At 41.1% G+C, this 22162-nt stretch overlaps 1 protein-coding gene across 6 annotated transcripts in view; it reads left to right on the top strand.

Moving 5' to 3' along the window:
* Positions 1–22162, top strand: part of CPNE8 (copine 8) — a 284253-nt gene that overhangs the window by 160734 nt on the left and 101357 nt on the right. For all 6 annotated transcript variants that reach the window (XR_013348079.1, XM_077835107.1, XM_077835129.1 and 3 more), the window contains 2 exons: positions 6434–6495; positions 21902–21948. Coding sequence is in view for 5 of the 6 variants with exons in the window: in XM_077835107.1 (XP_077691233.1) it covers positions 6434–6495; positions 21902–21948 (109 nt within the window). In the remaining variant the exon portion in view is untranslated. The remainder of the gene's footprint in view (positions 1–6433; positions 6496–21901; positions 21949–22162) is intronic.

The raw sequence follows: 22162 nt of genomic DNA, 5'->3' as shown, positions 1-22162 counted from the left end.
TGAGGGCCCAAGACCCCCTCATCTTTCAGCGCTGAGAACTCCTACCATCTCCTAGCCATTCAGAGACCGTTTAACTGCCTACTACTCAGTCTGGCAAAATCCATCACTACAGGCAGATGAGTGCTCGAGATAATTGAAATTGGATACTCCATCCCTTTTACTTCCAATCCCACTACCCATCCTCCCTTCCCATCTCTCTTCAGGGACCCCTCTCATGAAGATCTACTGCAGCAGGAGGTAACCCACCTCATCCATCTAGGAGCAGTAGAACTGGTACCAACAAAATACAGAGGGATGGGTTTCTACTCAAACTACTTCCTTAGACAGAAAAAACCAGGATGATGGAGGCCCATTCTCGATCTCCAATGGCTCAACAAATTTGTCAGAAACCAGCATTTAAAGATGGTAACGCTGGCCACCATTATCCCAGTGTTAGAAAGAGGGGACTGGCTCTCAGCCCTTGACCTCCAGGATGCATACTTTCACATAACGATTCACCCATCACATCAGAGGTTTCTCCGATTTTGCTCTCGGACCAGATCACGTCCTGCCCTTCAGTCTGTCCACTGTTCCCCAAGTCTTCTCAAAGGTACTCACAGTAGTCGCTGCACACCTCCGCAAGAAAGGAATCCTGATATTTCCATATCTGGATGCCTACTGAAAGCAGCGAATCAACCAGCGGCAATAGAGCAGTAGTTCTCAAACTTTTGCATTGGTGACCCCTTTCACGCAGCAATCCTCTGAGTGTGCCCCCCCGCCCATAAACTAATACACATTTTTTATATTTAACACTGTTACAAATGCTGGTGGTGAAGCAGGGTTTGGGGTGGAGGCTGACTGCGACCCCTACTTAATAACCTCGTGACCCCCCGAGGGATCACGACCCCCAGTTTGAGAACCCCTGCAATAGAGGCTTTCCAACAAACAATAGATCTCTTTACGCAATTAGGTCTCCAAATAAACACACAAAAGTCAACTCTCACACCAGTACAGGAACTGGAATTCATTGGCGCTTCTCTCAGTACACCCGAGGCAACAGCATCTTTACCAAGGCAACACTTTCTAATTCTAATTAATCTGATTTCCACATCCCTGAACAGTCCCCAGGTAACAGCCAGCACTTGCCTGCAATTACTGGGCCACATGGCCGCATCGACTTTAATCATCCAACACGCGGGGTTACATATGCGAACCCTACAAGTGTGGCTCCACACAACTAATTCCCCATGAAGGCACAGTATAAATAAATGCCTCACGATGCCAAACAAAGTAAAAGACTCGCTATCCTGGTGGACACAACCACATAACATATGCCTAGGAGTGCCTTTCAACCAAACCCCTCCTACATTGACTATTATGATGGATGCGTCCCTCATAGGATAGGGAGCACATCTGAACTCACACTCTGCTCAGGGCCATTGGTTTCCAACAGAAGCCTGACTTCACATATATCTACTAGAACTAAGAGCCATTCGCAGTGCATGCGCGAACTTCGTACCCATGATCAGAAACAAGACCATACGCATTCTCACAGACAATTTAGCATGCATGTTCTACATAAACAGACAAGGGGTTTGTTAGGGGGCTTATTCCTTCACCCACTTACTTCCCTGGTCCTTCTCGCATGAACAGAGAGCAACAATACCCGAAGTCCAAAGGTGCAAACAATTCGATGTTTATTGGGGTGAACTTCCAGCAAGCATGATTCCAGTTTCCTTCCTTAGTATCCTCCTTCCCAGCTCTGACACCACAGAGCCTTACACCTGTGTCCCTGTTCCCATTCCTACCCTTAGCCAAACATGATTCCAACTTCCTTACTCCCATTCCCTGTTCCCATTTCCCCCTTTAGCAAAACATGATTCCAGTTTTCTTACCCCCATTCCCTGTTCCCATATCCCCCACCCACCCCCTCCCACCCACACCCACTCACTATCTCATTGACTACAGATTATATAGTAAAACTTGAGTTCTGCTTAGGTATACCTTAACCAATCATTTTTCTGAAATTTAACTAACCAATCCTAACATATTGTAACATGATTATGTAACTAGTTATATCCCACCACTTTAATGAGTTTACACCCAGCAAAATTAATTATACAGCAGACAGGAACAATCACAGAACCAGAGAGATTATACAGACAAACAATAGCAAAGTGGGAACTATAATGACAAAACAATACAGAAGTGAGGATTTCACATCCCAGCTATTGATAAGTGAGTTCTTGCCAGACAGGATGCTATCAAACTAAGTTTCCTTTTACATTTTCTAGGCACTTCCCTTTCTCTGGAGGAGATAGGAATACAATTCTGTCCTGATAGTGCCTAACAGCCCAATAGCACCTTATTTCAATGTGACTAGTTTGGAATGTGAGGATGTGACTGTTCGCTTCCTAGCTTATGGCTGCCTCTGCTGCTTAGCCAAAGGCCTTAGCCTAAGAACAGGGCCTCAGACTGTCACAGTAAGAGAAGGCCCTTACACCAGCAGACAGTGATTTTGATTCTTTCTTTTATACCTCTAGAACTAGTCAAGTGATAAGAATACACCTAAATTCTTAAAGTACAGGCCTTTGCAGACTGGCCTGAATATCTTTATCCTAACAGGGTTGCACGCTCACACTCCCTGTGTGCAGAGGCCATGTGACTGGCATTGGTGCATGCTGCACAACATCCACATTGAAGCAGCCTACCTGCCTGGATATCAAAACAGTATGGCAGATTCACTTAGCAGGAACTTTTTCTCAGGACCACAAGTGGAAACTTGACACCAGGTTTCTTCACAACATATATTCAAACAGTGGAGATTCCTCATAGTAGACCTCTTCACAATAGAGCACAACACCAAATGCCCACTATTTTGCACCAGGGACAGAATGGGCCTTCACTCCTTGGGAGGCACCTTTCTTATCAAATGGAACAGTCCTCTCCTATATGCCTTCCCCCCCGCCCCATTCCCCTAATGACACGAATGCTTCACAAGATCAAATAGGACAAGGCCTCAGTAATACTGATAACCCCCAAATTGCCTCATCAAACATGGTTCCCCTACATTCTCAGAATGTCAGCGTGCAGACTTCTCACCCTTTCCCTCCTACCTCATCTCCTGTCCCAGGAATCAGGACATATCCTGCTCCTGAACTTGGAGACACTCCGCCTCAAAGCATGGTTGCTTCATGGCTCCAGGCACCAGAAATAACATGCTCCAAAGTAGTACAGAACATTTTATTAAATAGTCACAGACCGATTAGCCACCACACACACTTACACAAATGGAGACATTTTGATTCCTGGTGTCACACGACGCAGACATCAGTATCTGCACCCTTACCTTTGATTCTGGATTACCTGGTTGAATTTAAGAGATCAGATCTCTCTATTAGCTCAGTCAGGGTACATCTCTCAGCCATAGTAACTTTCCACCATAAGATAGATGGCACATCAATTTTTGCATACCCTACCACCAAACATTTTCTGAAAGGCCTTAACAACATTTACCCCGAAATCCTCACTCCCCCTTCACCTTGGGACCTCAACTTAGTTCTCTAGGGCATCACCAGACATTCATTCAAACCATTAGCCACTGGCTCACTTCTCCACCTGTCAATGAAGGTGGCCTTTCTAATCGCCATTACATCTGAAAGACAAATGAGGGAACTAGGAGTCCTCATGACTGACCCACCCTACACAGTATTTTCTGAAGATAAAATCACGCTCAGACCTCATCCCAAGATTTTACCTAAAGGTTGCCTCCTCTCTCCATCTAAACCAGCCCATCTGCTTACCAACATTCTATCCTAAGCCACATAAGAATAGACAAGAATCCGCACCCTTGATGTTCGCAGGGCCCTGGCTTTTAACATAGATAGAACAAGGTAATTCTGCAGGTCCCCAAAATTATTTGTTTCAATCACGGAATGATCAAAAGGAGACACCATATCCAAACAGTAGTTCTCCAAATGGATTTCAGAATGCATCAAACTGTTACCAGCAACAGAACCTGCAACCCCCAGTGGGGATTCATGCACTTTCCACCAGGTCAGTGTCGACTTTGATAGTTTTTCTGAACAGTGTTCCCATTACAGACGTATGTAGAACTGCAATCTAGGCCTCTGCCCGTACATTTACACAGTATAAAACATCTGATGCATTATTCAGACTCATCATATTGTCCTCTGCCTTGACTTCAATGCCAAAGTCCCTCCCTTCGCTTGGAGGGCACTGCTCTGAAGTCACCTAAAGTGGAGCACCCACAGGGACATCACTCAAAGAAGAAAAGAGGGTTATTCACCTTGTGCAGTAACTGAGGTTCTTCGAGATGTGACCCCCTGTGGGTGCTGCACCACCCTCCCTTCTCCCCTCTACTTCGGAGTTTCACTCTGTGCTCTGCAATAGAGAAGGAACAGAAGGGGAGGGTTGGTCGCACAGTGCTGGTTAACAGTGCCTGAGGCAGCGCAAGACTGGGACTGTGCATGTGCGACCCAACCAGGCACTGCTACCAAAAATCTCTGATTACAAGTGCGGGGCACTCAACATCTAAAGTGGAGCACTCACAGGGACACACATCTCGAAGAACCTTAGTTACTGCTCAAGGTGAGTAACGCTTTTTCTTTAAATCTATGCTCAAAACAGAAATATTCAGAATCTGATAATGAAGTTTTGTTAGGGAACAGTCTCTAAAAGAAAAAGTATAGTTATTTTATGTGTATGTTATCATCCTGGCTTTCAGAACATGGTCTTCTTTTGTGCACGTTAAGTATTCTGACATGTGCGTGCATGCATGCAGTCACATCTGAAAAGTGCACCGATGTGTGTTTGTGCATGCAAACATGACTGTGTATCAAATCAGACTGTCTTGTTACCCTCTGTCTGAAGTTAAAATGTAATTTTATGGGACAGGGTTTTATATTTTCTCTGTACAGGGAGGGAACTAGCGCGCTTTTGGTCGTCATTAAAATAACAGCAGTAATTTTCTTCCCTGTCTAACTCCCTCCCCATGCTCTCTACCAGTCCCATCCTAATCATCTGCCTCTGTATTGCTCTCCATGCCCTTTTTAGCCCCCTACCCTCCATATTCTCTCCTTCTGTTTCTATCACAATCCTCTTCCAACTCACATTTTCCGTTTTGCACTCAATCTGCGGCCTCTCCAAGTTTTCCGTCTCCCAAACCCACCAGAAGCACTAAGAAAAGGTGGATTTATTCACTACAGGCTGCCTCACAGCCGCTTGTAAAGGCAATGGGAAAACAGTACCCGTCTTATCTAGTGTACACCAACGCTAGGTGGCTATTTTTAATATGGGAGGTAAAATCAAATTTTAAACACAAGTGCTTATGAGAACATGAACAGCCTTAAACAACACCTAAAATAGTGATGCTTATAGTATCATGAAAGAAGTGGGAAAGTTGTAATTACTTTGTATAAGGGAAGAAGTAAGTAGTCTGTTGGTCACAAACCTTTTGTGTACAAACAATTTATCACTCACTATTATTTAAATTGACTGGTAATGAAGCAACATGATTTAATAACTGACAGGAGGGCCATAAAAATGATGATGTTCAATGGAAGTATAAATTGAAATTTGCATGTTGCCTTTAAAAAAAAATCACTCTTTCAAAAGACTGATAGGACTTTGTAGTGATGATTTCCCCACCTTCATCTTCACAGATCACCAAGGGTCAGATGTTGTGAGGAAGTTTCATCTTACTTTATAGATAGAGTTGAACTGAACGTTCTGCTTCTGTGGATGTAATGCAATATCTAACGGGGCTGAATGCTAGATCTGTTTTGTTTGAGTTTAAGCCATTGTCGTTCACTGAAGTACTAGAGGTGTTAAGACTATTTCATACCACAACCTGTGCTTTGGACTTTCATTCTTCCTGGATAGTGAAAGCCAGTGAAGAAGAAAATGTACACCTTGTAATGTTTCACATTGGCAAATAATAGAACATCTCCTGTTTTATTTATTTTTAGTTTATTGTTTTTCATTCTTGACTCTTATCACTACCCAGAGGTCCCCACTGAAATGAAGTGACATGCAACATATGTAGATAATGTAATGTAGCTTTTCAAATGAAGTTGAAGTACTCGCATAATGGATCAACTAGTCGTAGCATCTGACATTACTCTATAGCATGCAGTGACCCCCACCACACTTGTTTTCTACCCCATATGTTTCCTTAAAATTTTCTCTCCCCTCCCTGCATCCTTCACTTAGTCTAGAATAATACAAAGTCATTTAAAACTCTTTTTAGACTTCCAGGATTGCCCCATGCCTTCCACAAGGGATTTATGAATTGCTTATCTTCTTTCTTCCCTAACATTGTAGGAAATGATACCACAAATATAAGCCTTGAAAATATTTTACATTAATTTTCTGCTTGTATTTGATTTGAGGAATGACCATTCATGCCTGATTCTGTTTTACTTGATTTCAGGTAACATTGCTTTCCTTCCTAATTGAAACAGAAGTTTCATTCCTTGACTTTATTAAAGGCGGGTAAGTGATCCCTGCAAACTTTTCTTGTTTTCCTGTTTTCATTATAATTCACTATTAACCGGTTTACATTCTTGCTAAGTGATCGTTCTAAATATCCATAAGAATTGCATTGCTTTTTTCATTTTAAGGAGTAAACTTCCTTATTGATTTAAAAAAAAAAAACAACCCAACCCTAACTATATAAGAAAGTTTTATGTTTTGTTTTGGTAAGGTTTTATTTTGTTTGTTAATTGTGCTTATATCTGTGTTTGTATTCGCGAAGTCAGTGCTGAATAAGTGTACCTTGCACTTGGAGCAGAAGGTGGTAAGGTTTGTGATGGTTCATAATTTCTGTGGAAGTTCATTCCACAGCCTTGGGGCTGGCCCTCACAAAGGTTCCATTGTGCCTGTACAGTAGAGTTGTTGATCATGGTCCTCACCCTGGAGTTTTAGGCAATCTTTTAGGTATCCCAGAACTAGACCATTGAAGTAGCTTGCTTATTAACTAATTTGAGAATGGATTGAAGGTGTAGTCCTATGTTTAATCCATTGCAATAGTCCAATGTCAAGGTAACAAAGGCATGGATAACCATGGCAAGGTCAACATTAAAAAGGCCAAGTAAATAATGAGCTGCACTGAACAACAATTGAGCGTCAGGAGCAATTTAAGATACTACAAAACATTCCTTCTCCTCCTTCCCCTTGCTCCCAACATTAGAATCAATTCTCGCTGTCTCATTTAATTGCGTCCCTCAGTCTTTTAGGCCTAAGGCATAACTTGTCTTGTCTGGATGGAATTTCAACTGCCTTTCTTTAATCCATGCCCTGTCTTACCAGACACTGTGTAACCTGTTACCAATACCCAGGCAAAGTCAGAAGAGGCAGAAATATAAAATTGGGTGCTGTCTTTGTGGAGACCCCACTCCCCAAGATTAATAACAGTTTGATGAAAGCTGGCCCTTCTCTGAGTCCTGATTGGCATGGCGTGAACAAACAGGAGAAACTGGGGCTCCATCTCCACAGAGCTCTAGCTAGTTAGAGAGATGGTAGGAAATCCCACTCCATCTTGTTGCAGCCTCTCTTGAGAAGAAGGGATGGCAGCAGTGGCAGAGAACGAACATGCAACTGCTGCTGCTGAAGGGACATGGCAGGCTGAGAGTCCGAATCCTGTGATAGAGTACAGGCCCCCAAAACTCCTCACATGCTGCACATGAGGATCAGCCAGAGCCTAAAGGAGGGAGATCCCTAATCAGTGGCTGATGCTGTGGGAGATAACATTGGGGCTGTCTGTTACTGATCAACATGTCTGTTGCTAATAGAGCTGAGTGTTAGTTACTGATAATGGTGTTGGGAGTGATTTCTTGATGAATTTCTGCCTCCCCAAAGGGAGGGTTCTTGACTGCAAAGCAAGTTTGGCAGTCATTACTAGAAAATACAGCCCCACCCTGTCAGTTTCCTGAATTCATCAAACCTATAATTCTTCACTACCCACTCCCAAATGGTCCTATTCATACCATGAACAAGAAGGGTGATGAAACAGAACATTTGAAAACTCGTGAGATAGCCCTTGAAGCAGATTAGTGGGAGAGGATAAAAAGAGATGCTTTCCTTTACGATACTACAGATGGACACCCACACTTTATTTAGATGCTAACTTTATTTTTGATTACAAATATATATGCTATAAAAAACAAAAGAAATAGTATTTTTCAATTCACCTCATACAAGTACTGTAATACAATTTATTTGTTGAACTGAAAGTTGAACTTACAGATGTAGAATCATGTACCAAAAAAACCCCTGAATTCAAAAATAAAACAATGTAAAACTTTAAGGCCAACAAGTCCACTCGGTCCTATTTCTTGTTTAGTCAGTCACTCAGACAAACAAGTTTGTTTATGTTTGCAGGAGATAATGCTGCCTACTTCTTGTTTACAGTGTCACCTGAAAGTGAGAACAGGTGTTCACATGGCACTGTTGTAGCTGGCGTCGCCAGATATTTACGTGCCAGATGCATTAAAGATTCATGTGTTCCTTCATGCTTCAGTCACCATTCTAGAGGACATGCATCCATGCTGATGATGGGTTCTGCTCGATAACGATCCGAAGCAGTGCAGACCGACGCATGTTCACTTTCAAAATCTGAGTCAAATGCCACCAGCAGAAGGTTGATTTTCTTTTTTGGCGCTTCAGATTCTACAGTTGCGTCAGAATGTTGCTCTTTTAAGACTTCTGAAAGCATGTTCCACACCTCATTCCTCTCAGATTTTGCAAGGCACTTCAGATTCTTAAACTTTGGGTTGAGTGCTGCAGCTATCTTTAGAAATCTCACATGGTACCTTCTTTGAGTTTTTTCAAATCGGCCGTGAAAGTGTTCTTAAAATGAAGCCAGCAGCATTATCTCCCGTAAATGTAAACAAACTTGTTTGTCTTAGTGATTGGCTGAACAAGTAGGACTGAGCAGACTTGTAGGCTCTAAAGTTTTACATTGGGTTATTTTTGAGTGCAGTTACATAACAAAAAAAATCTACATTTATAAATTGGACTTTCATGATAAGGAGATTGCCTTATGGTATTGTAAGAGGTGAATTGAAAAATACTATTTCTTCTGTTTATCCTTTTTGTAATGAAAATAATAATATAAAGTGAGCATTGTACACTTTGTATTTTGTGTTGTAATTGAAATCAATATATTTTGAAAATGTAGAAAAACATCCAAAAATATTTAATAAATTTCAATTGGTATTCTGTTGTTTAACAGTGCGATTTAAACTGTGATTAATCACGATTAATTTTTTGAGTTAATCATGTGAGTTAACTGTGATTAATTGGCAGCTCTACTATGTATATATGACATAGAATATATTTATCCCCATCTCCCACCATTTAATTGACTCTTGCCATCACAAATTACATAGCTCACTCTACTGCACGTGACAATTTCATAGAGCAAAATATTGGAGTCAGAGCTGCAACATTTTGTGCCACAGCATACCTCTGAAATTAAAGACATATGATAGGTTGGCTTTTCAGCTGCGGTATGTTACCTAGATTGTGGCATTCTTCGTGGGAGGCTGGACTGGTTGGGCAAGAAGACTAGAAACTGGGGGATCATAGGCCTGAACTGGAGGGATGGAGATGAAAATGGGCTTTGTTGGGCAAGGAGATTGGGACTAAGAGATGGAAGGCATAGGGGAGGCAGTAACTGATTGGGCATGGAGACCAGGACTAGGAGCCAGAGAGACAAGATTAGGAGATGGTGTGGAAAACGATGATGGGGACTGGGAGCCAGTTAACAAGGGAAGGATGTATGATGATGATATATGAGGAGAGGGTAGGAGACTGGGACTGGATGGTCAAGGAGCCTGAAGATAGGAACCAGTGTAGAGGGGAATGAGCTTTGGAAAGGAAAAATAGATCTGACAAGAGGCTGAGGGGCAGAAATGTGACTGTCTGGTTAAAGAGACTGGGCAAAAGGCTGAGAGAGGAGGTTGGTGTGGGAGGCTGAGTTGCCTGGGTAAGAAAACTAGAACCTGGAGCCAGTGATGTGTGTTAGGGGGAAAGAGATCAGACGAGCCGGGAGGAGAGAACTGTTTCAAACAGCAGTAAGTCAAAGGGTACTGTGTAACTTTTACTGTGCAGCAGCAGTGTCCATATGGCCACTTTGTGTGTGGCAGGCTGGTGCATTGTAGATTCTCACACACACACACACACACACACACCCTTGCTGCTCTCTATGTCCTGTATAGACAACCACTTAGACCGGGTGTGATGAATACTTTGGGACTTGGCCAGCAAACCCAGAGGGGAATCTAGGACTGACTGGGCAAGGAGACTGATAAGAAATAAGATAAGAAATCTGAGAAGTGCAAACTAGGACAGTAGAGGCAGGGAGAATGCAACTGGGACAAGGAGCCAGGGGTGGAGAAGAGAGAGGACTCGGACGGGGAGAGGTTGGACGGGTCATGGCAGAATGAATCAGGCTTCGGAGGGAATGGGCAGAAGAGTCTATGGCTACTAAAGTACTGGAGTGGAACCCAAGGTTCCCGAGTCTCACCTGCTGTCAGCAAACATCTGTGAAACCCACTAGCAAAGTGTGTGTCTTGTCTCCTTTAATCCACATAGAGGACAGCAACCTGCTATTGCTATAAGATACTCCCTTATCTCAAGTGGTCTGTGCAATGGATCTACAGGTTCAAATCCTGCATCTGGGTGTCAGTATGATGCCACATGCTAGAATTTCTGTTTTTCAATTTGCTTTTTTTAAAATTTAGGAAATTATATACTATAAAACTGTGGTAAAGAACGCTATTAAGGTTGCAGAGTGAAGCACTCAAAAGTTATGTAATGCCAGAGTTATGCATTTGCTTAGTTCCCATAACTGCACTTACTGCAAAATGTTGTTTTTCATAATTGAATAGATGGGTGAGTTTCACCCACATTGTTGTAGGGTTATAAGAATGATTCATTCCTGAACTATAAATACCTCTGTGCCTAAGGAAGGGCATGGATTCAAACAAATATACCAGTACTGTACTGTTAGAATGCTTGTCTTCTGCATTTAACAAATGTCATAGTTTTGACTTCCAGAGTGGTATTCTGTGTACATACTGAGTTGCATAGATTTCCTGCTTCATGGTAACTTAAAAACTCTAAATTTGACGACATTCAGTCAGTAAATGTCCTTGAATTGCAGGATATGAGAACTCTGTAGTGTCTCTGTGTATTTGTTATAGGTGCTTTTAAACATAATTAGAGAAAGCACAAGAGGAATAAAAATATTGTGTTCATATATGTTTTGTTGGGGAGTAAAAAACTTATTTTATGAAGAATTTAAAATCTTTTAATGACTTTTTTAGGGGTTTCAACTGCAATTTTTAAAAATAGTTTGAAAATACTTTTGTTGGAATCTTTATTGCTTAATTTTGCCCTTTTCAAATTTGTTACTTTGGAAAGCTATCACACCTATTGTAAGGCATTCTTTCTACTTTCTGACTGAACTAAACACACCTGGAGATTTTTAAGAGCAGATTAGACAAACCCCTGTTAGGGATGGTCTAAATAATACTTAGTCCTGCTATAAATGCAGGGGACTGGATTAGATGACTTCTCGAGGTCCCTTCCTGTCCTGCGAGTCTATGATTTAATTTCTCAAATATTCTTTCTCTAAAATTACACTAATATGCAGGACAAAATCTCCCAGATTATGCTTGCATATATTTCAGTTTGGAAATCACTATCTTTTTTCCTGGTCTGAGTTCTTAAATAATCTATTTATTTACAATAAATTATAAGGGACTTTAATTACAAAAATTTTGTAGATTTTAGTTCAATATTAAAAAATAAATACATCATACTCATGATGTTAGTTTGAATAATTAGTGTGACAATTCTCCAAACATCATATAGAATAGAGTTCTCCCTAAAATCCTACTGAAGTCAAAACATCACTTCTGTCTGTCAGTCCATCCACCTTATCCTAGGTCCATCACTATAGTATCTGAGCACTTTTTAAAAATAATTGTTGTTAGATATTGCTAAATCATTGCTTGCAAAACAGCCTTACATAGATTAAATAAAGCTGTACTTGGCTTTGTTCAACTAAAACTAATTAATAAAGTACATTGTGCTTACAGGATTTAAACATTTAAGCCAAAATTTAAAAGGGAAAGCTGCTAGGTCTTGATACTTTTGAAATTCATTTTATTTAATCATGCACCTAAATATCGATGTAGAAGCTCAACTTTAGGCAACCATTTTTTAAGAAAATTGACCTTTATGCTATTAGGTATTGAAGACTGAAACTGTGACATAACTTCTTAGGTGGCCTGTGTACTGGGTGTTTCTGAACATACCAAACAGTGCAGTGTGAGAGTTACCAGAACGTAGTAATGTAAAACATATTTTTATTTGTTAATGAACACACAAAATGATAGTAGTAATGAAATTGGATTGAAATTGGAAGATTCAAATAAAACATTATTAGATTCTATTAACATAATGAATTGTAGAAAAATAAGTTCAGTGCACTGTAAAGCATGTCCATAACTTTTAGTTTGTTTCCAGAATGCAGACAAAAGTATTCTGAGGAATGTTCTGCAAATGAATAAACTAATCATCCTTCTTGGTTTATAAAATGTTCATCTCTGGTATTTCCACAACAGATAGTTTCTGAAGTTAGTTTTCCCAGACTGTTTCAATTATGGCCATGTGATTCATGCTTTATCATATTTACCTGTTACAAGGAAAATTCTGCTGAACCTTAACTATGGTGGAGCTCATACTCCTCTGTAATAACCCTTCACACAGGGGTATGCATGTTTGCAACTGAATTCTTATCTTTGAAAAAATTTCCTTCACTGACTCCAGTGTTCTTTGCAAGTGAATGTTGGGTAGAAGCTTCCATACCTATTTTCTGTTCAAGGAATACTTAAGCAAATTTAATATGGCTAAACTATTAGGATTGTCCATAGTTTTTGTTTTGTTTTGGTTGCGGCAGTAGGGGGAGAGAGTTATTGGTTTTACTACTTATTACTTTCTCTATAGAAATAACTCTGAAACAAGCATAGATTAAAATGAAAGGATAACTCATAAAAATAAGTGTTTGCTTTGGTCTTATTTTATATCACAGTTAATATAGGTATGAAATTCATAGAATCATAGAATATCAGGGTTGGAAGGGACCTCAGGAGGTCATCTAGTCCAACCCCCTGCTCAAAGCAGGACCAATCCCCAATTAAATCATCCCAGCCAGGGCTTTGTCAAGCCTGACCTTAAAAACTTCTAAGGAAGGAGATTCTATCACCTCCCTAGGTAACGCATTCCAGTGTTTCACCACCCTCCTAGTGAAAAAGTTTTTCCTAATATCCAACCTAAACCTCCCCCACTGCAACTTGAGACCATTACTCCTTGACACACACAAGCACTCTTCATTGATTCCATGGCCAGAAGGGTCATTGTGTTCATCTGGTCTGACCTTCTGTATAATACAGGCTAAAGTACATCCCCAAAATAATTCCTAGAGCATACCTTTTAGAAGAACATCCAATCTTGATTTAAAATTTGTCAGAGATGGAGTATCCACCATGACCCTTGGTAAATTGTTTCTGTGGCTAATCACTCTCACCGTTTGAAATTTATGCCTTATTTCCAGTCTGAAGTCTAGCTTCAACTTCCAGCCATACCTATCTCTGCTAGATTGAAGAGCCAATTTTAAATATTTGTTCCCCATGTAGATACTTGAATACTGTAATCAAGTTGCCCCATAATCTTCTCTTTGTTAAACTAAATAGATTGAGCTCTTTGAATCTATCTCTCTGAGACATGTTTTCTAATCCTTTAATCATTCTTGTGGCTCTTCTCTGAACCTTCTCTAATTTATCAACAACTTTCTTGAATTCTGGGCACCAGACGTGAACACAGTATTCCAGCAGCAGTCACACCACTGCCAAATACAGAGATAAAATCGCTTCTCTACTCCTACTTAAGATTCCTCTGTTTATGTATCTCAATATACATTAGCTCTTTTGGTCATAGCATCACACTGGGAGCTCATGTTCAGCTGATTATCCACTCATGACTCCTAATTCTTTTTCAGAGTCACTGCTTCGCTGGATAGAATTCCCCATCCTGTAAGTGTGGCCTACATTCCTTGTTCTGCTTGGGTTAAAAACAGAGGGCTGCAATTTTATGAAATCATGTAATACAAATTACATTCAAACAACTGCCCAACCTCTCCAAGCTCATCACCAGAAGCAAGTTCTGCACAGACCAGGATACACCAAATCTAAGAGGCACCAGACCCTGACAAAACAACAGATGCAAAACCTGCAGACATATCTCCATTGCCACAATGATCAACTCCCACAACACACCTTTCAAGATCTATGGGTCCTACCCATGACTATGTCTACACTACTGACCTTACAGCAGCACAGCTATACCACTGCAGCTGTGCTGCTGTAAGGTCTCCCGCGTAGCCATTCTATGCCAGGGGACGAGCTCTCTCCCACTGGCATAATTAAACTACCCCCATTGGGTGGCGGTAGCTATGTTGGCGGAAAGCATCTCCCACCCACATGCCACTGTCCACACCAGTGCTTTTCTCAGTCAGGCGCATGTTGTTCTTTTTTTCACACCCGTGACCAACAAAAGTACTAGCGTAGAAAGCCTAAATGCCCCAGTAACAACTATGGGGGTGAAACGAGGCAATCACTGTGCTCTCAAATGAACTCAAACAGGAAAATGATAAAAGACAAAAATACTATATCATCTGTTGGTGAACACTTTTCACAAAGCGATCACATTATATCTGATCTCTCAATCCTCATCCTCAAAGGAAACCTGCACAACACTTTCAAAATACAAGCCTTGGACCTTAAATTCATAACTTAGCTAAACACTAAAATTCATAGCCTTAATAAAGGCACTGGATTTATGGCTTATGCCAACAATCTGTAACACAGTAACTTTTTTGTTCTATGACTACAGAGGTGTTAATGGACCACTTCACCTTGAATGGTCCCTTAGAATATGTGCTAACTACTAATGCTAAACCAGGGGTTCTCAAACTGGGTTGGGACCCCAAAGTTGGTCAGGACCCCATTTAATGGGGTTGCCAAGGCTTGTGTTAAACTTGCTGGGGCCTAGGGCTGAGGCCAAAGCCCGAGCCCCACCGCCCTTGGGCTTCAGCCCTGGGAAGGCGGTAGGGCTAAGGTTACATGCCTCCTGCCCAAGGCAGAAGCCCTTGGGCTTCAGCTTTGCCCCCTCTCCACCTGGGGCAGCAGAGCTGGGATGGGCTCAGGCTTCAGTTCCCACCTCCTCAGGTCATGTAGTAATTTTTGTCAGAAGGGGGAGTCACAGTGCAATGAAGTTTGAGAATCTCTGTGCTAGACTATCTGCTTGATCGTGTATTTAGCTGTGACACTCTCACTACCTTTCCCAGATCCGAAGAAGAGCTGTATGTAACTCAAAAGCTTGTCTCTAACAGAAGTTAGTCCAGTAAAAGATATTACCTCACCCACCATGTCTCTCTCTAAAGTACCCCAAAAGTTAATTTAGCCAGAAAATCTCATCCCATTAGTTACCTACTTAGTTGACTGGAAACAGCAGCCTGCCATATCCAGCACTTTCTTGGAGACTGTGTCCTTCACAAGCTGAGGATCTTCAGGCTATCATTCCTCCCTTGTTGAGGAAAAAGACTCTGTCCACGGTTATGAGGCCCTGTCCATGTGTCATATGGAATCTATTCTGAATGGTAAGGTTCTGCTTTTTGACTCATTCAGCTGCAAAGCCTAGACCCATTGTTCCCCATCTTTTGCCTGTCTTTGATAAAAGTTTAAATCTTCAAGTAACTACTTGTGCCACATAAAAACATTTATCAACTATAAATTTCAACCAAGAAACAACACAAGAAAAGCAATGCATAGAAACTCAAGCTATTCCAGCTTGATCACAGTCAAAATTACTTCATGAAAATGAGTGCACAAAGAAGACATGTTTTTTCTTCTCTGAGGAAGAATTGCTTGAATCTTGGCTGATGACAAATTCCTCCTCTCTTCTACCCTGTCAGTTTCTAATAGGGATTTATGTGTATGAGCCACCTCTAGAGACATGCAGGAAAAGGTGAAGCTCCACACAAAACAACGGCTAGACCAAGCTGCTTGGGGAGGGGGGAGATTCCTTCCCATTTCCAAATATGGTGATCAACAGAATTCTGAGTACCACAGCAAGAGTCCCTTGTAGAAGAATTAGGACACACAAGCCATGACAAACCAATGAATCACCAGAGTTCAATGACAACTCGAGCCGATCTACTGAACAGATAACTAAAGAATATAGATAGAAGCTTCTAGCTTACCAAGTTGAGAGCTAGGGTTAGCTGAGTTTGAAGCCTTTTATCCTAATGGAGGTAGGCATCAATTGGCATGCACAGAGTCAATATTTTCCATGCTTTTCAGTAGCTAATGGCTATATCAGGTGGTTAAAGACTCCTTCAAGTCCTACGGGGCAAAGCAAAATATTGTCCCCCATGGAGGCAGGAATCTGCATTTCCTTTTCAAGGAATTATCCACAAATCCTCATAATTGGGTTCTTCTTACTTGGGACAGCATATGGACAATTAAAAAGCTATGCAGCAGATGATGCCACAGTGAGGAACACTTCAGAAACTGTGTCCATCAGACAGACTAGCAGAAGGCTGATGGCTGAAAAGATTTTGTTAATTTTCCAGTTGAGATTTAGTCCTTAGTTTTTTCTACTTATGCCAACTCTTTTTCTTCTATCTGTTTTTCGCCTGTACTTCTTCCTGTTCCTCTCTGCTGCATTCAGTATCTGTCTGGCCCAGTCTCCTGCTGCCAGGCAGCTTGGAATGGCAGACTCAGAAAAGAGTGCACAAGGAAGAGGTTGCTTTTTCTATTCTGAGAAAAAATTGCTTGAATCTTCGCTGGATGACAAATTCCTCCTTTATTCGACCCTGTCAGTTTCTAATGAGAATTTATGTGCCTGAGCCACAACACCTATAAAAGACTGGTCTTTCCCCTCACATAGTGTGTCACATCAAAGGGCCTTTTTTAAAAAAGGCAGGGAGAAAGCAGCCCAGCAGCTGCTGTTACCAGCAGAGACAGCAAGGACACCAAGAATAACTCTCCAGGTGAAAGGTTTCAGAGTGGTAGCAGTGTTAGTCTGTATCAGCAAAAAGAATGAGGAGTGCTTGTGGCACCTTAGAGACTAACAAATTTATTTGAGCATAAGCTTTCATGGGCTAGTGTTACAGGACAGGCCCAACAAAGAAAACAGAACGCCACTAGCCATCACCTTCAGCCCCCAAAACCTCTCCAGTGTATCATCAAGGATCTACAACCTATCCTGAAGGACAACCCATCACTCTCCCAGATCTTGGGCAACAGGCCAGTCCTTGCTTACAGACAGCCCCCCAACCTGAAGCAAATACTCACCAGCAGCCACACAACACAAACACTAACCCAGGAACCTATCGTTGCAACAAAGCCCGTTACCAACTGTGCCCACATATCTATTCAGGGGACACCATCGTAGGGCCTAATCACATCAGCCACACTATCAGATGCTCGTTCACCTGCACATCTGCCAATGTGATATATGCCATCATGTGCCAGCAATGCCCCTCTGCCATGTACATTGGCCAAACTGGACACTCTCTACGCAAAAGAATAAATGGACACAAATCAGATGTCAAAAATTATAACATTCAAAAACCAATCGGAGAACACTTGAATCTCCCTGTACACTCAATTACAGACCTAAAAATTGCAATATTACAACAAAAAAACTTCAAAACCAGACTGCAACGAGAGACTGCTGAATTGGAATTAATTTGCAAACTGGACACCATTAAATTAGGCTTGAATAAAGACTGGGAGTGGATGTGTCATTACACAAAATAAAACTATTTCCCCATGTTTATTCCTCCCCCCCCTCCCCCCGTTCCTCGCACGTTCTTGTCAACTGCTGGAAATGGCCCACCTTGGTTATCACTACAAAAGGTCCCCCCTCCGCCCCCGCTCTCCTGCTGGTAATAGCTCACCTTACCTGATCACTCTCGTTACAATATGTATGGTAACACCCATTGTTTCATGTTCTCTGTATATATAAAATCTTCTTACTGTATTTTCCACTGTATGCATCCGATAAAGTGAGCTGTGGCTCACAAAAGCTTATGCTCAAATAAATTTGTTAGTCTCTGAGGTGCCACAAGTACTCCTTTTCTTTTTCTCCCTACAGTTACTCACATCTTCTTGTCAACTGTTTGAAATGGGCCATCCTGATTATCACTACAAAGGTTTTTTTTCTCTTCTGCTGATAATAGCCCACCTTAATCGATTAGTTTCATAAGAGTTGGTATGGCAATCCCCATTTTTTCATGTTTTCTCTATCTGTCTCTCTTCCGACTGTATTTGCCACTGCATGCATATGATGAAGTGGTCTGTAGCCCGCAAAAGCTTATGTTAGTCTCTAAGGTGATACAAGTACTCCTCATTCTTTCTCTAGGTGAAGTAAGTGTCCTTGACCTTATGTGGTTTGGCTATCCCTTTCATGACAAAAGAAAATAGCCTGAAGACTCCCTTGTACATTACCCTAAAGCTGGCAGGCCTGCACTGCTTCTCATCATCTTTGTTCCTTATAGCCAATAAGCTATGCAAAATGGTGATGTGCCTGAGGTCCTAACAGTCTGATGATGTAGGCCAAGTGAAGCTTGATGGCCATACCCTTAGAACAGTGCTTCTCAAGCTATATGATGTGAGGGACTGGCGGTTTTTTTCCCCAATGTGTGCACAGACCCGCAGCCGATGGCCGGTCTGCGGACCACCACTTTGAGTAGCACCGCCTTAGAAGACAAGCATCTTTAGGGGGAGACTCTGGATAAAGTAAAACAGTAGGCCTCATTTCATAAGATTATAAAGCTTCTGATACTTTCAGAAAGACTACAACAGCTTTTATCTCTCCTCAGCGAAGTCCAGCTTCCAGTCTAAGTTTTAAAGGTTTTCATAAACTGATTTCCATGGATTTCAGACGAATTATGAGTATTCCAAGGGAACTAAAGACTATTCCTGACACAACAGGTATGAGCAAGTCTCGCCTTTTCTGAGAGGTAGGATCTGCCATTGTGTGCCTGATAACTACAAATTGTTGGCATTTATGCAATAGAATTCAAGCACCTAGCCATGGAGCACTTTTTATTCCATCCCCAATTTTTTTAGACTGGGAGAAATGGCAGCAGATCAAGGCAGTATTCTAGCTGCTGCAGGACATTCAAGTAGTAAGTATACTAGATGGTTGGAACTTAACAAAAAATATGTCAGTGCACAAGGGGGAATAGACTATTGCTCACTCAATCTTTGCTGTTCTAGTGTTAAAAGGGCTAAAATTTTAAAAAAAACTTCTCTGTCACTGACATCAGTATGTCTCTAAATTCACAGAACAAATCTATTGAATAATAATAGATGCTTTTCAGGATAGCGTAGAACTCCAAATTGAAATGGTGTTCCTTATGGTCAGAACTTTAGCTCATAGTGTGGGTAAGCTGGCTGCTCAGTCTTGCTTGTTTCCTGTTATACTTTGTCCTGGTGAAAGCCACACTTAAAATGTTACCGTCTTTTTAAACCTAAAGTGGATTCTCAACACCACTGGGATCAGGACAGTCACATTCCCTACTTCTTTGCCAATCCAAAATCCTCAAATGAAAGAGAACCATGCTTCCTGACTGTCTTTAAGAATACTATTTTCTTAGAACACAGCAGTTCCGGTCCTGAGATTTCCTTTTTATATTTGTTGAAAGTTCCAAGTATGGTTTGTCCTTAAGAAGGGGAGGAAGTCCCTGCAGTGTCTTAGCAAAATGGATCATAACTGGTATTACATTGATTTGCATACCATTTTATTTGTTCCTTGGCAATAAATTCTCACTTTAAATTCTGACTTTAGTGATAGCTGACTCTTGGACCCAAGATTGTGTCCTCTGTCCTACCCATTAAGAGTGTAAAAATGGCCATACAGGGTCAGATCAATGGTCCATCTAGCCCAGCATAGTGCCTTCTGACAGTGGCTTGTATCAATTCCCTCTGAAGCACTTAACAGAACAGGACGATTAACAAGTGATCCATCCCCTGTTGTCCAGTCCCAGCTTCTGGCAGAGATTTAGGGACACCTAGAGCATGAGGTTGTGTCCCTCACCATCTTGGCTAATAGCTGCTGATGGAACTATCCTCCATGAACTTATCTAATTCTTTTTTGAACCTGTTATGCTTTTGGCTTTCACAACATCCCCTGGCAACGAGTGCCACAGGTTGACGTTACATTGTGTGAAGACATACTTTCTTATGTTTGTTTTAAAACTGCTTTCTATTAATTTCATTTGGTGACCCCTAGTTCTCATGTTATGGGAAGGGGTAAATAACAGTTCCCTATTCACTTTGTTCTTCACACCATTCACGATTTCATAGACGTCTCTCATATCCATCCTTAGTCGCCTCTTTTCTAAGCTGAATAGTTCGTCTTTTTAATTCTCCTCATATTAAGCTGTTCCAGGCCCCTAATCAATTTTTGTTGCCCTTCTCTGTACTTTTTCAAATTCTGATACATCTTTGGGAGATGGGGCAACCAGAACTACATGCAGTATTCCAGGTGTGGGTATACCATAGATTTATATGGGGACATTATTATATTTTCTGTCTTATTAGCTATCCCTTTCCTAATGGCTCCTAACATTCTGTTGGCTTTTCCGACTGCTGCTGCACATTGAACAGATGTTTTCAGAGAACTATCCATGATGACTCCAAGATCTCTTTCTTGAATGGTTACAGTTAACTTAGACCCCATCACTTTGTATGTATAGTTGGGATTATGTTTTCTAATGTGCATTACTTTGCACTTATCAACACTGAATTTCATCTGCCATTTTGTTGTCCGGTCACCCTGTTTTGTGAGGTTCCTTTGTAACTCTCTGCAGTCAGCTTTGGGCTTAAGTATCTTGAGTAATTTTATATCATCTGCCAACTTTGTCACGTTACTGTTTACCCCCTTTTCCAGATCATTTCTTGAACAGCACTGGTCGTGTATAGATCATTGGGGACCCCACTACCTACCTCACTGCTCTCTGAAAACTGACCATTTATTCCTAGTCTTCATTTCCTATTTTTTAACCATTACCGATCCATGATAGGACCTTCCCACTTATCCCATGACAGCTTATATTGCGTAGAAAACTTTGGTGTGGGACCTTGTGAAAGGCTTTGTGAAAGTCCAAGTACAGCATATCCACTAGATCACACCCTTTGTTCACATGCTTGTTAAAATCCTCAAGGAATTCTAATAATTGGTTAGGCGTGATTACCCTTTACAAAAGCCGTGTTGATTCTTCCCCAACATGTTGTGTTTCAACCAATTTGTCTGGTATTTGAAGGCAGGGGGGAGGGGAAAGCCAAGGGAGGGAGGTGGGACAAAAATAAATGAAAGCCAGGCATGTCCTATATAGTGTATCGTGTATGAAGTTATTGCTATAAAATTAATTGGTAAAGTATTTGAACTGAAGCTTTGGTGAAGTGGACAGGTTTCTCCAAGATGGGACCACTGAATACCCATCCAGTTACATAACGCTTCTACGTATTTAAAGGGAGAAGAGAGACTCTTTCACAAATGTAGTTTACAGGTAAGAGAAAATTAGGTTTCAAAGAGTAGTAACCTCAAGAATTGATGTTTCATTGATGATACTGTATAAAAGACAAAATAATGCACAATGATTTTAACCTGAATTTTGCAGTGATACCTTTTGACCAGAAAACTAATACATTGTAACATGTATATTAGTCCATTAAAAGGTATGTTACCTCCCTTGCATATTTTTTCCAATTATCAATGGTATTATTAACAAGATTCCTATCTGCTTGTTTGACAGAACCCAAATCAATTTCACAGTGGCTATTGATTTCACAGCATCAAATGGTGAGTAGCAAAAGTAGCTTCTTGTAAAATTGAATGCTATGTCCAGATTCAGAACATTTTTTCTTTAGTACTACATATGTATTTCTATATTTATTCTACACAGCTTAGATTTGCAATTATTGTGTATTATTTGTATCACTATACTGCTTAGTGGCCCCAACTGTATCTCAGCCCCATTATTATAATGTACAAACATAGAGTAAGAGACAGTTCC

The sequence above is a fragment of the Eretmochelys imbricata genome, chromosome 1, assembly GCF_965152235.1.
Source record: "Eretmochelys imbricata isolate rEreImb1 chromosome 1, rEreImb1.hap1, whole genome shotgun sequence".
Taxonomy (NCBI): domain Eukaryota; kingdom Metazoa; phylum Chordata; order Testudines; family Cheloniidae; genus Eretmochelys; species Eretmochelys imbricata.
Note: the sequence above shows the minus strand (reverse complement) of the source record. Positions and strands in the feature narration are given on the sequence as shown.